This window comes from Scomber scombrus, chromosome 2 (genome assembly GCF_963691925.1).
Source record: "Scomber scombrus chromosome 2, fScoSco1.1, whole genome shotgun sequence".
NCBI classification, from domain to species: Eukaryota; Metazoa; Chordata; class Actinopteri; order Scombriformes; family Scombridae; genus Scomber; species Scomber scombrus.
This window is the reverse complement of record NC_084971.1, coordinates 34,148,453-34,163,358: the sequence shown is the minus strand read 5'-3', so window position 1 is coordinate 34,163,358 and position 14,906 is coordinate 34,148,453. Positions and strand designations below refer to the sequence as shown.

Sequence of the window (14,906 nt, the reverse complement as noted above, 5' to 3'; positions counted from 1 at the left end):
ATAATGGTTATTTTTGGCCCAAATATGTAGCCTACTCTTGTATAGTTTAAACTGAAGTTGATTTAATTAAGTTAATATTTATTGTAGTTGATTATGGATCTGAGTGTCGCAGCTGTCTGATAAATAAAGTAAAATAGCCGAACAATTAGTAAAACAAAACAAATCTATCAATGTAAGGAAGACAAACTCAATTAAAAAAAACATGCAAACACTTGTATTAAGTATCTGGTGCCTGTAAAAATCCACATTGGAGATTTCATTATAACACTGAATCAACATATATTTATTTAATGAGGCTTTTTTAAGGGACAAAACTGAAAATGATTATAATGTCAAAGTGAAAATAAATCTACCAACATGTAGAGACACAAAATACAAAATGAACGTTTGTCTTAAGTATAAATAATTAAGTAAATGAGCTTTGTAGATACAATGCAGATTGTGATAAACTGCAGGCTTCATTCTAGCACTAAAATGAGTCACGTGACTGATGGCGTTTCGCGCCAAATCCAGCTGATGACGTAAGTAGGAGGGAGGAGTCCAGAGATTTGGCGCGCTGTGTGCAGCATGGAGGCTGCAGGACAGTATGGTGCTGCAGACTCAGAGAGGGGATTTCCTTTTTCTAACGAGGTAAGATGAACTGTTTGAATCTTGTTGGTCTGGATTTTAACAGCAGCAGCTTGTGGTGGAGCTGAGGATGTCTGTATGTCTGCATCATTGTTTTATCACATGAGAGCTGATACACCTCATGTCTGCACGGACGATGTGCAACAGTATAACTTACTTACAGACATTTGAAACATTTTCAAATATTTCCAGCACTGTAGTCAACTCAAGTACATGTTTGAGGTACTTGTACTTTACTGTAGTATTTCATGTGATGCTACTTTCTACATCTCAGAGGGAAATATTGTACTTTCTACTCCACTACATTTATTTGACAGCTTTAGTTACTTTTCAGATGCAGATTTGACACAATGGATAATATAACAAGCTTTATAAATACAACACATTGTTAAAGATGAAACCAAAAAGCACATTTCAGATGTCTATGAGTTGTTAACAGCTCCACCAAATAGTGATTTTTCCCTCTAAACTTCTCACATGCTTTCATCTCAATAAATGTTCAAATGATCCAATATTTCAGCAAAAATCAAAGATTAGAGAAAAAGTCCAAAAACTGAAAACACATTTGTGTATCAGAACTTAGTTTTTTCTTCTTTCCTCTCCCATTAATCATCTCACCACCCCTCACATTTATCTGCTGACCCTTTGGAGGGGCCCCACCCCTAGGTTGGGAACCACTGGACTAAACTAGCTAACTGTATATAAAGTAGTGTAAACTAGCTCCACCTCCAGCAGCTACAACAGTAACATGCTGCTCTAACACTGATGCTTCACTATTAATAATCTAATGATGTCATAATAATAATATATCAGTCAGAGGACCAAACCACTACTTTACTGTAATACTGCATACTACATCACTATAATACTGCAGTACTTTTACTTCAGTAGTATTGTTCATGTAGGACTTTTAATAGTAATGGAGTATTTTTACATTGTTGTATTGGTACGTTTACTGAAGAATCTGAATACTTCTTCCACCACTGACTAAAACCTATTTACACTTTTATTCTTACTTTATAATAATATTTACTTTTTTCTTTAGTTATATATATTGTTGGTCATCTTTTTTATTCATACTGGAGTTGTAATCATAGAAACTGTCATGTGGAGAATACTTGTTGAAGTTTTGCTCAGTTTTCAATCATTTTATTGACAGGCTTTTGACATATAGGTACAACATGTTTTAACTGGTTCTTCTACTTCAGTAAAGGATCCTCTGGTTGCTGTTTAGACTCTTGTGAAAGTTAAACTATTATTATTGTTTTTCCTCCTTATTAGATTACTTAGAGCATCAGTTCAGAAGTTGACAGTAACTTGAATAACTAAATATTTCTATTTTCTATTAAACATCAAATTATGTGAGTACACCGCCACGATAAGGTAACTTTATTACACGTGGTATTGTTTATAACCTTGTTTATACACCATGGTTCATTGTGAGGCGGAGGGATACACAGGGTTAAAGCTGTGTCCTTGGGCGTGACGTCTTCAAGGAAGTAGAACCACATGTACACGACTCTATTTAATGGATTGAATTGACATTGTGTAAGTTATAACTCGGAATTCACTGATCGCATCGATGAGATATATTAATATGATGTTGTGCTCTGGGTAGAAACTGCGGTTGCGTTTTCGAGAAAAAACGCGCCAATTTTCACAAGTCAAACATCCATGCGCCGACTTCCGTATTAATGACTGAGAAAACAACGTGTTTCAACTATCCATACCGGCTCATCGAAACATTACCACTTCTGCATGTTATTAAACTACAGCCGCATGGATATCATCATGAAGATTATGTTTTTAACGCTGCTGAGGATTTTGTCTTGTGTTGAAGTTGTTTCTGGTAGGTTTGCATTAATGTTTGTTGACTGTTGTGACACTAACGTTGTTTTACACCCGACTCTCAAATCCAGTTTTGATGTAGCTGATCATAACGTGATATATTATTTGTTATACTGTTGATGTATTCACTCATTAATATGATGAAACAGGCGATTTTAGACCCTTTTTATTGGTGCTCAAGCATCACTCAATTTAATCTCAGCACCACTTAAAAATAAATAAATTATTATTGTGTTTTTTTTCCTAAGAATTATTTTATACAGCTTTAATTATTTTGTAGCCTGTCTGTTAGAGATGAGACAAACACTTATGCTACAGGTTCAAATAGGTTTTATTTTAACAGGTTTAATGTACTTTGGATAGTTCTGTCATTAATATATCATCTTTCCCTCAGCGTTCATTAACTATCTTAGAGTCCTCTCTGTAGAAATCTGTGATTGTTCATTCTGAACCATTATTATTATTAAACACTATAATAGACCACTGTACTATGTATTAATATATCATGATGTAATTTACATTATCCAGTGAAATGAGTAGTTTAGCAGGAGGTTTGAACCCTTGCAGGGTATTGTTATGTGATATAATCATTAGGAGCTGAGCCTTAAAGGTCTGATCCTAGAATCACCTCTGTGATGAAACCTGATGCTTTTCTCTTCCTGGATTATCACTAAATTAATCAGACCTTCTAGTGTCAAATTATGAACTGTATTAACTGCAGTCTGTGGGAATGTTGTCATTGTTTTTGTGTTATTAATATCAGACATTAAAGTAGCGTTTATGTAAGATTGTAGAGTAAACATATCTGTATTTGATGTGTTATGTAGGGATATATATGTTTATAAGGACAGTGAACATGAAAGTGTAACTGAATTTGACACTTTATTTATCACATGTAATCTTATAAGGTACAGTCATAATATAATGTAATTAGGACTGGGCAATTAATCGAAAAATAATGGAAACCGACATTTAGAAACTCTAATTGACTTAATCTTGCTCATGTCAATTAATGGTGGTGTTCACTGTTGCCATGACAGCAAAGGTTGCATATCTTTAATGATCATTTGAACCCAAACCATGATCTTTACATAGTTCTAATCAAGTAAACTAGACATTAACCACAGCGTCACACCTTAAAACATCATTATTTTACCTCCCTAAAGATCCTCATGTGTAAAATACAAAACTAAAGAAACTTTGAAAATACATAATTGTTCATCAAGGGAGGAGATAATCCTTCATTAATCGTTATCGAGATTAAAAGTTCAATTAATCGTGATTTTGATTTTTGCCATAATCGCCCAGCCCTAAATGCAATAATGCCAGTTCCTTCAATTTGTACATTAGAATAGTTTAAATGTAATAGGAATAGTAATAAATAAATATTTATGATTGGGGGGCAGGGGGCAGTCTCAGACAGTGACTTAATTTTTTATTTTTTATGTACTAACTACTGCCCCAATTTAAATGAATGAGAGGGCTGCAGTTTTCTACACACATTATAAAGGACTCGTGGTCACCACTACTTTGACCTTCTGCCTTTAGGGAGGCGATACAGGTCAATAAAAACACGCACCAACAGACTCTGGAACAGTTTCTTTCCTAAAACCATCCAGACTCAATAAACACACTGTGACTCTTCAACCACTTTATACCTCATTATATACATGTGCTATATATACTAGTGCAATATTCACAGACTCTTGCACTCACAGCACTTTGTATTAATTTACTTACCTGCCTTGTCTTAATTTTACCTGCCTTTGTTTGTTGTATGTTTTATAAAAGGTTGTGATTGATTGTGTGTTGACGAATGTATGTATGCAGTAGTATTATGTCAAACACCACTATGTGATGAGCACTAGCAATTTCACAGTATTTTAAGTACAGTGACAATGAATGCATCTTATCTTATCTTAGCTGTTTTCTTAATCCATATTCAGACCAAATCAGCAGCTGAAGCTCGTCTTTATTTGTGCATTTTGTGTATATTTACTCTCTGGCTTGCTCAACCACAGCTGCTCTCCTCTTCTCTTGTTTCTCTCTCTTTTAAATGAGTCATGAAACCAACAGCAAAGTGTAAGGGGTTTGGTGGATAGGGGTGATCTCTCCTCCAGAGCAGACAGAAGAGCAATGTAAACCTGGATAGTATAATTCAAATAAAGCTGGGAAAGAGTTAGAAGCTTTTATTTAGATGTAAAAAAAACAATCTAAATGTTTTGTTTTGTTTTCCAGGAACATCTCATGCGGTTTGCTCGACTCAGCCAATACAGATAGAGGTAGGTGAAGATGCTGTTCTTCAGTGTTGGCTGGACCCAACGATCGATGTGTCCACGTACACATGTGATTGGAAGAGACTTGACCTCGACGGGTTCGTCTACGTCTATCGATATCAACGGGATAACCATGATTCCCAGATGAAGAGATACAAAGGCAGGACGACTTTCATCTATGAAGACCTGATTAAAGGGAACCTGACTCTGAAGATCTCCTCAGTCCAGCTGAATGACAGCGGACACTACAGATGCTATGTTCCTAAACTGGACACAAGCTGCGTCATGAACGTCAGTGTTGGTAAGAACCCTGAACCCCGATCATTTTAGTTTTTTTTATTTTTTTTTTATTTACTTGTATAATGAAAATGTAAAAAAGGTAGAATTCTCTGTCCTTTTTTAAAAAGTACTTCAACAGTTTTGTGTCTCATTTGAAACAGTACCAAAGGAGCAGCTGAGCAGTATGAAGAGCGGTGAAGACGCCATCACAACCAGACCTCCAGTGTATGATGTGACTGAGCCAGAAGATCATGGTACAAGTCTTTGAGTTGATTCAGAAAACTATAGATTGATTGTGGGAGTTGAGTTGGTTTTAAATCTCCTCAACTATCTATTGATTAAATATCAGAATGAATAACGATACTATGTTCGGGAAGTAAATGCCTAAAAACACTTTCTAATGTTCCTTTAGATGCTGCAAAGATGAGGACTCACTATCCCACTGCTGTCTCTTTTTGTGTCTTCATTGTTATCATTGGAGTGCTGGTGGTGAAATCTGGAACAATCAGTAAGTTACAAAGTTTTACAGCATTTTATTATCAATATTTAAAGTCTTGAACTGTGATCAGTGTTGTGCTGTGTTGTATCTACTTATACTTTTTCTCACAGGAAACTTCTGGATTTTCTTTTAAAAGTAATATAAAATAGAAGGTGCAGGAAAAGCCATTAAGTTGAGCTGCGTCTGATTATTGCCATGTAGCGAAACCATTGTGCATTAACTTTGCACTGAGTGAAAACGAGGTAGAAACCACTGTTGAACCCACAATGAATATCCAACCTGAAACTAACTTCACCACGGCTGTAGCGAGTGTGATTTGTTTCAAAGCGATATAAATAATAAGAGCTAAATATGAAACGGTAGATGTTTTTCTTGCGTCACGTGATATAATATCGTCATATCACATAGTCACAGATCAGACATGTAGACTCCACATTTACTATGTTAGAGTAATATGTTAACACATTTATACTCACAAACCCACTGAGGAGGTTCAATAGTGACTAAATTTGACTTTCACGGAAATCACATCATGGTAATATGATGTTTATGATGTCATTTGCTATCCAATCAACTCTGAAAGCAGTCACACAATAGATAGATAGATAGATAGATAGATGGATATTCATTGTCCCCAGAGGGAAATTCTTTGTCACAAACTGTCAACTACTGATGGGTTGAAGAAACCCCACCAACATTGAACAATATACATACACACACACACACACACACACACACACACACACACACACACACACACACACACACTGTACGACACCACTAAACATTGAGCAACATGTAAATACACACATACTACACAACCACTACCAGACATTAAACAACCGACACATATATATATATAGCACACTCAGGAGGGCTGGGTCCATATGAGGTTATTGGGGGAGGTTATTGAGTGCTGAGATGGCAGACGGGACCAAGCTCTTGTTGAAGCATGCCCGTCTCCATCTCAGAGTCCTGTATCTGCGACCAGACAGCAGCAGTGTGAAGTGAGGGTAGAGAGGGTGATCCGGGTCGTTGGTTATTGCTTGTGCGAGGCGTATGACTGCTCTGTGGTTGAGCTCGGTAAGGTTGGGTGTGGGATGGTTGATGATCTTGGATGCGGTGTGTGTTATTTTGGTAGTTTGTTCCTGTTAGTGGCGGACAGCATGTTTATAAAAACAGGGTGAACAGTACAGGAGGATGGGTTGGATGATGCTGGTGTACGGTAGTGACAGAAGGAGGGGGGCAACCAGAACATACACAACAATGCTGCACAGTTCATGGCTTTAAAATCACTTCTGTTACTTCGGATACAGTTTCCATATTGGGTGTGTACATATCATGTCAAATGGTATAAACTCTGTTTCATTAACTGGTTGTCATGTTCTCTCAAGCTGCAGGAGGCTGAGACTGATGAACGGACCAGCAGAGGAGGGTAAAGACCCCGACACTGTGATAAAAGACCTGAAAAACATCCAGGAAGATGTGTAGAAATGGTCACACTGAGAGAGAGAGAGAGAGATATATATATATATATATATATATATTGTCAAAAAGCACTTCCCCTTTATATAAGTATTACAGATCTATAACAACAATTGATTTATTTTACTGCTTGGTTCAGAAGTACACTTTGAGGAAAGAGCAGTTTCTTTAATTCTTGCCTATGAATTCGTCCAAAATTGACCCTATCACCTAACAGATGCAGTAATTTTTAAATGGTAACATCAGTTTAAAATGAAGGGACTCTGTAAATTATCCCTGTATGTATTTATGTATGTATGTATTTATCAAATTCAGCATTCCTTTTATATTTGAGAGCACTTTAAGTTCCACTCTGTACAGTCCAGTGAGGTTTCTCAGGTTTTCTAACGCTGTAAACACACTGAAGAGCGGTGACAGCGTCTTGCGGCAAGCTGTCATGAAATCTCTGGAAAACCTGCTGTGTCCAAAAAAAAAAATCAATTAACTTTTTGCGGCGAAGTGTGGCCCTATTTACTAAGATCCCAAATAAAGGGTGTGTTTGATTTGTGGTGATCTACTAAGAATAACTGCGTGAATTACAACAGGTGCAGACAGCAGTATTTAAATTAGGGTTTTGTGTCTTAATGGAGAGTTTGGACGAGCAGAAATGTGACGCCATGGAATAAGAGGTTCTAGTGGAAGAGGTTAACAAACATATTGAGTTACAGCAGAATATATTACCAGAAAGAAACGTTATATGGGAGAGTATTAATGACAAAGTGTTGCTAGTAAAACCAAAAATATTCCACTCAAAGAATATTAGTGGGTGTATTCTGTTATTGTGCTTCCGTCTGCTCCTCGTCACAGTAACAGCTGGTTCATACCTGTCCTCCAAACCTTTTATTTATACACACAGTTACCATCAGGTTCAGGTTTGGTAAATCACAATGAAGGCGTGCGCTAAATTAACATATTTACATTTTCTCCTCCCTGTATTTTACACACTGGGGTTAAAACGCCCCACATTATTCATTATGGTAAACGTACTAAATGGACAGTGCATATTATCTTGCACAGTTGAAAGACACAAACCTCAGTGCGCCGCGTTAGTAGATCAGCTGCACTTTTTTTTTGCAGGTGATGTCAAGTTTACAAACCTTTTAACAAATCAGGCCTGTAGTCGTCTGACGTGTCGACCTATAGTTCAAATCATTTCTTCCTGCATGAAACACACAGAAGATACATTTATTGACTGTTTCTGCATCACATACTGTATGAAATGATATTGTTGTGGCATGCCGCTTTTCACCACTCTTCAGTGCGTTTGTGGCGTTAAGATCAAATGAACATATTTATAGTTGGGTTCTGAAACAAACCATTTAAAACCAAACTGGAAGCTTTGTGTTGTATGTTTGTCTTTTTTATCTTTGTTTTCTTTGCATTTCAATGTGTTCCATTCATTTTCTTCACCCTATGAAGAAGAAATGCACTTTTAAGTTATGTTACAAATAATGAATTTGCCTTTCCTTGCACAATCACCAGCACTAATAAATGACTGTTGTTATTTTACCAATATTACTGTTGTCGTTGCTCTCATTATTTTCATCTTCCTCTTCACCTAAATTACTGTAGCTTTTTTTCTAACTTCTCTCTAAGATATCTAATATACAGATGGATAATCTGTACATTTCATTTGGACCCCTTTTTTATCGGAGTTAGTAATTCAAATTAAATATAAAAATGTATATAATAGTACTTACATGTTTACACTAATAAGGGATTGTATTTAAAAGTTTATCTGAAGCTAATATGAAGCTTCAGTCGTCTGAATGAGTCAAATCTTCATCTTCTATGTTTCAACGTTACAGTGTTTTTAGTACCAAAGTCTTTTTGTTACTATACTTCCACCACAGCTCAACAGGAAAACACTAAGAGGGAATCTGATGCTAAAAAGACTGTAAATGTGTCAGATATCACTTGATATGACTAACTCAGACTGATGAAGCTCAATAGAAGCTGATCATCTACTTTATAATGAATGTGTGGATTGTTTTTGGACTGTTTTGACCTCCCTGCCAAAATATGAATTTTTCATGCATTACTGTCATTTTGGAGCCTTGACTTCAAAATTGTAGTTGTTTGTTCTCTCCACCAGATGGCGCCATTTAGCTGTATTTTATCTATAGGAGAATACAACGCAGTGTTCTCCAGTTCTGCTCGTCCTGTATTATGAAGAACAGCAGACCAGCGAAACATGTGAGTGTATCTAATATGAGCTGGATGTGTTGGTATTGGTATCAGAGATTAAATAGAACATACACACTTAAATTTTTTGGGGGAAACATGTATTCACCTTGTTGCAGAGAGACGAGAGGAAGATAAATATGAAGCTACAGCAGTTTAGTTTAGCATAAAGACTGGAAACAGCGATCCTGTTACAAAATCTACCTACCAGCACCTTTAAAACTCACTGATTAACACGTAATACTTTGTTTAATTAATTTTAAAAAACGTGATTATTATTATTTCAATTAACTTCCTGGAGACTCCACTGGTCGCCTAGCAACAGCTCTTTGTTAAAAAGTGAATTGTTTTAATCAAACGTGTTCATTTAGTCAGTTTTAGAGGAGCTGGTTGGTGGATTTTCTTACTTTTTGGACAAAGCTAGGCTAGCAGTTTCCCCTTGTTTCCAGTCTTTATGCTAAACTGAGTTAAATTAAGTTGTGATGTTAATACCGTAATTACAGCAGCTCAATCAAATCTGAACTAATGTCTTTAGACTACCGTAATTACTGCAGTAGCACAACTAAACGGCCCAATTTTGTTCACTTGCTCAAATTTAGTTCATTTGGTCGTTTTGATTTGATTTTTGTGTTTCTGCTTTTGGACAGTAGGCTATAGTTTTACTTCTGTTTGGTTTTTACATCTATTAATATTATCATTTAACCTTCTCAACATTGTAATTTTGATAATAAGATGTATATGTGTGTGTTTAAAAGGGAGCATTGACTGTGGAAACGTAGTTGTGAAACTTCGCCTAAAAAACCCAAAAGAAACATGACATGACCAGACTCATGTGACCCATATTGCACGTTTATTGACCTCAGAAAAAGACAAAGCAGTCGGCTCAGACTGTGCAGCGAGCGTTTGCAGTAACAGCGACTTTATTCCTGGAGAAAAACCTTCATGATGAGCTTCGTCACACGGAAAACAAACTGTGATTCTTTGTCTCTGTAACAGTCCCGCCGTTTCATCATCAGTGACGAGAGAAAAAAAGGAAATCTCTCCGAGTCTCTTCTAGGTGCAGATGGCTTTGAGTGAGTGCTGTTTGTTTCCCAGAAGGCCTCAGTGGTCGAGGATCCGCAGGTTTCCAGAAACGATCTTGTTCTCCAGCATCGCTCCGGCGGGAATATCGATCCGGTCGCCGTGATTCGCTATAATGATGACGGTCCCCTGAAGACACAACACAGTTTCATTAAAGTCAATGAATATAAATAACTTAGTCAATATAAAAACACTTCATTACAAGTAAAAGTACTGCAGTATTATGAGTGATGTAGTATGCAGTATTACAGTAAAAGTACTGCAGTATTATGAGTGATGTAGTATGCAGTATTACAGTAAAAGTACTGCAGTATTATGAGTGATGTAGTATGCAGTATTACAGTAAATGTACTGCAGTATTATGAGTGATGTAGTATGCGGTATTACAGTAAATGTACTGCAGTATTATGAGTGATGTAGTATGCGGTATTACAGTAAAAGTACTGCAGTATTATGAGTGATGTAGTATGCAGTATTACAGTAAATGTACTGCAGTATTATGAGTGATGTAGTATGCGGTATTACAGTAAATGTACTGCAGTATTATGAGTGATGTAGTATGCGGTATTACAGTAAAAGTACTGCAGTATTATGAGTGATGTAGTATGCAGTATTACAGTAAAAGTACTGCAGTATTATGAGCGATGTAGTATGCGGTATTACAGTAAAAGTACTGCAGTATTATGAGCGATGTAGTATGCGGTATTACAGTAAAAGTACTGCAGTATTATGAGCGATGTAGTATGCGGTATTACAGTAAAAGTACTGCAGTATTATGAGCGATGTAGTATGCAGTATTACAGTAAAAGTATTGCAGTATTATGAGCGATGTAGTATGCAGTATTACAGTAAAAGTACTGCAGTATTATGAGCGATGTAGTATGCGGTATTACAGTAAAAGTACTGCAGTATTATGAGCGATGTAGTATGCGGTATTACAGTAAAAGTACTGCAGTATTATGAGCGATGTAGTATGCAGTATTACAGTAAAAGTACTGCAGTATTATGAGTGATGTAGTATGCAGTATTACAGTAAAAGTACTGCAGTATTATAGTGATGTAGTATGCGGTATTACAGTAAAAGTACTGCAGTATTATAGTGATGTAGTATGCAGTATTACAGTAAAAGTACTGCAGTATTATGAGTGATGTAGTATGCAGTATTACAGTAAAGTAGTGGTTTGGTCCTCTGACTGATATATTATTATTATGACATCATTAGATTATTAATAGTGAAGCATCAGTGTTAGAGCAGCATGTTACTGTTGTAGCTGCTGGAGGTGGAGCTAGTTTACACTACTTTATATACAGTTAGCTAGTTTAGTCCAGTGGTTCCCAACCTAGGGGTGGGGCCCCTCCAAAGGGTCAGCAGATAAATGTGAGGGGTGGTGAGATGATTAATGGGAGAGGAAAGAAGAAAAAACTAAGTTCTGATACACAAATGTGTTTTCAGTTTTTGGACTTTTTCCCTAATACTTGATTTTTGCTGAAATATTGGATCATTTGAACATTTATTGAAATGAAAGCATGTGAGAAGTTTAGAGGGAAAAATCACTATTTGGTGGAGCTGTTAACAACTCATAGACATCTGAAATGTGAGCCGACTACACACTGCTTAGTTAAACTAAACAACGTCTTTTCACATGTCTAACTCCTCCCATCTGTTAGATTCAGAACCACCTTTGCTCCATGATATCTCACAATAAACCTGTTAATGACAGGAAGGAGCAACACTGGAAAGATAAAAGCTTCAACGTCACTCTCCAGAAATGAAACTAAACATTAATCAGAGGACAGCAGAGCTGCAGTCGAGTCTCTCCACTTCTGTCCAAATATAAATGAAACTGAGTTCATCAAGTCTTTCTCAACAACACAGCAGAGTCTCTGCCAAACACTGGTGAGTACAACTGATCATATTTAATGTTTCAACAACCAGCTTTAACACAGGAGACAGGAAGTTCATCTCTTTTCATTTCATACTGACACTTGTGAGATTGTTTACAGTATAACTGCAGCTGCTTTTACAGACTCAGTAAAAAACACTTTAAGTGTTTTTAAGTCTCTGTCAGTTCTCAGGACTTTTGTAAAGTGTAACTGAACCTCTGTGGTTTGGAGTTTAGCTTCACTGCTATTTCCTGATCTTTGACTATTTACTGATCACTTCCTACAGACACAAGTAGCTGTTTCACATTAAAAGCTTTCCATCGGTGAACCAGAAGGATACTTTTATTGTGAAGTAGCAACAGGAAATAAAATGTGTTTGTCACCAAGTCAGCAAAAGCTTTGTTAGCAGTGAAATTCTTCAATAATAATTCTTCTCTACAACAAGATATGAACATATTCTGTGATATTTTATCAGTGGATCAGATTGTATTGAGTAATAGTAAAAGCACAAACAGCCACAATGAGCTGTTAGATAAAGAGCTGCAGATGAGTCTCTGACTGTAGTTTGTACAAACCAGCACACGTCCAACATTAAAGGAGAACAAAGACTTTAACCTGGCTGTGAAATACTGGAGACAATCTTTTTATATTTTCCAGCTCTGATTAAATTGTTAAAGTTGCTTATAGCATATTTAATTAAAAAGTTATATATGTATAAGCAACAATAAAAATTACATTTTTCTTTCAATAAAAATTAATTTCTAACAAAATTATGTTTTGTCTTCTTTCACACTACATGTGTAGATATGTCTGCTGCCAGCTGTCTGAGATCTGATGATCAGTTTCTGTGCTCCATCTGTCTGGATGTGTTCACTGATCCAGTCACCACACCATGTGGACACAACTTCTGCAAAAACTGCATCAATGAACACTGGAACAGGAATGACCAGTACCTGTGTCCACTGTGTAAAAAGGTGTTCTACACAAGACCTGAGCTTCATGTCAACACATTGCTCAATGAGATGGTTTCTCAGTTCAGACAGGAAGTTCAACAGAAAGCCAGCAGCAGCAGCTCAGAGCAACAAGCTGCCAAACCAGGAGAAGTTCCCTGTGACGTCTGTACTGGAACCAAACTGAAGGCCCTGAAGTCCTGTCTGGTGTGTCTGACATCCTACTGTGAGACTCACCTGGAGCCTCATCTGACAGCCTTAGGTCTGAAAAGACATCAGCTGATGGACCCTGTGGAGAACCTGGAAGACAGGATGTGTATGAAGCACGATAAACCTCTGGAGCTGTTCTGTAAGACCGACCAGACATATGTCTGCATGCTCTGCTCTGTTTTAGACCACAAGACACATGAGTTTGTTCCTCTGAAAGAAGAATATGAAGGAAAGAAGGCAGAGCTGGGGAAGACAGAGGCTGAAATTCAGGAGATGATACAGAAGAGACGACTGAAGATTCAAGAGATCAAACACTCAGTTGACCTCAGTAAGGAAGCTGCAGACAGAGAGAAAGCAGAAGGTGTTCAGGTCTTCACCGCTCTGAAGGAGTCTGTTGAGAGAAGCCTGAATGAGCTCATTGAGACGATTGAAGAGAAGCAAAGAACAACAGAGAAACAGGCTGAAGACTTCATCAAAGAGCTGGAACAGGAAATCTCTGAGCTGAAGAAGAGAAGCTCTGAGGTGGAGAAGCTCTCACACTCTGAAGACCACCTCCACCTCCTCCAAAGCTTCCCGTCCCTGAAAGCTGCTCCACCCACCAAATACTGGACAGAGGTCAGCGTCCATCCATCATATGAGGGGACTGTGGTGAAAGCTGTGGCTCAGCTGGAGGAGACGCTCAGTAAACAGATGAAGAAGCTGTTTGAGGCTGAGCTGAAGAGGGTCCAGCAGTATGCAGTGGATGTGACTCTTGATCCTGATACAGCACATCCTAAACTCATCCTGTCTGATGATGGGAAACAAGTTTACTGTGGTGTTGTGAAGAAGAATCTCCCAGACAACCCAGAGAGATTTTCTCTTAGTCCCTGTGTGTTAGGAAAGCAGAGTTTGTCTTCAGGCAGGTTTTACTTTGAGGTTCAGGTTAAAGAGAAGACTAAATGGACTTTAGGAGTGGCCAGAGAGTCGATCAACAGGAAGGGAAAAATCAGACTGAGTCCTCAGGATGGTTACTGGACTATATGTTTGAGAAATGGAAATGAGTACATAGCTTGTAATAACCCTTTAGTCGATCTCTCTCTGAAGTCTCCTCCTCAGAAGGTGGGGGTGTTTGTGGATTATGAGGAGGGTCTGGTCTCCTTTTATGACGTAGATGTTGCAGCTCTTATCTACTCCTTTACTGGCTGCTCCTTCACTGAGAAACTCTACCCATTCTTCAGCCCCTGGCTTAATGATGGTGTTAAAAACTCTGCCCCTCTGATCATCTGTCCTGTCAATCAAACTGTCTGAGTCAATACCAGGATGCTGATTGATTAGAGACCAAAACTGATCAAATCTTGTTTATTATGGTAACAAATGTATATTCAGCAGTAATGTGTCTTGTTTTCATCAGGATAATTAATATGTTTAAACTCTGCAGTTTTACTCTGTCTCTGCATATTTCAAAGCCTCATTTTTCCTTTTTAGTATATAAAATATTCTTAGATAAACTAAGATACAAGTCTGGTTTATATATTTTCTGGTTAGTGTTTGAAAAGTTCACAAGTT

General features: G+C 37.3%; 1 protein-coding gene and 1 long non-coding RNA gene across 2 annotated transcripts; both read left to right on the top strand.

The window, feature by feature from the left end:
- The first annotated feature begins 613 nt into the window (after positions 1–613).
- Positions 614–5,272, top strand: LOC134002215 (uncharacterized). The gene is made up of 3 exons (XR_009927579.1): positions 614–630; positions 4,714–5,052; positions 5,192–5,272. It is a non-coding gene; the product is annotated as an uncharacterized LOC134002215 (long non-coding RNA).
- A 7,204-nt stretch (positions 5,273–12,476) lies between these two features.
- On the top strand, positions 12,477–14,648 carry LOC133991839 (E3 ubiquitin-protein ligase TRIM39-like). Its single transcript, XM_062430419.1, has one exon. The coding sequence runs from the start codon at positions 13,008–13,010 to the stop codon at positions 14,646–14,648; it is 1,641 nt and encodes a 546-aa protein (XP_062286403.1). The 5' UTR covers positions 12,477–13,007.
- Positions 14,649–14,906: the final 258 nt, after the last annotated feature.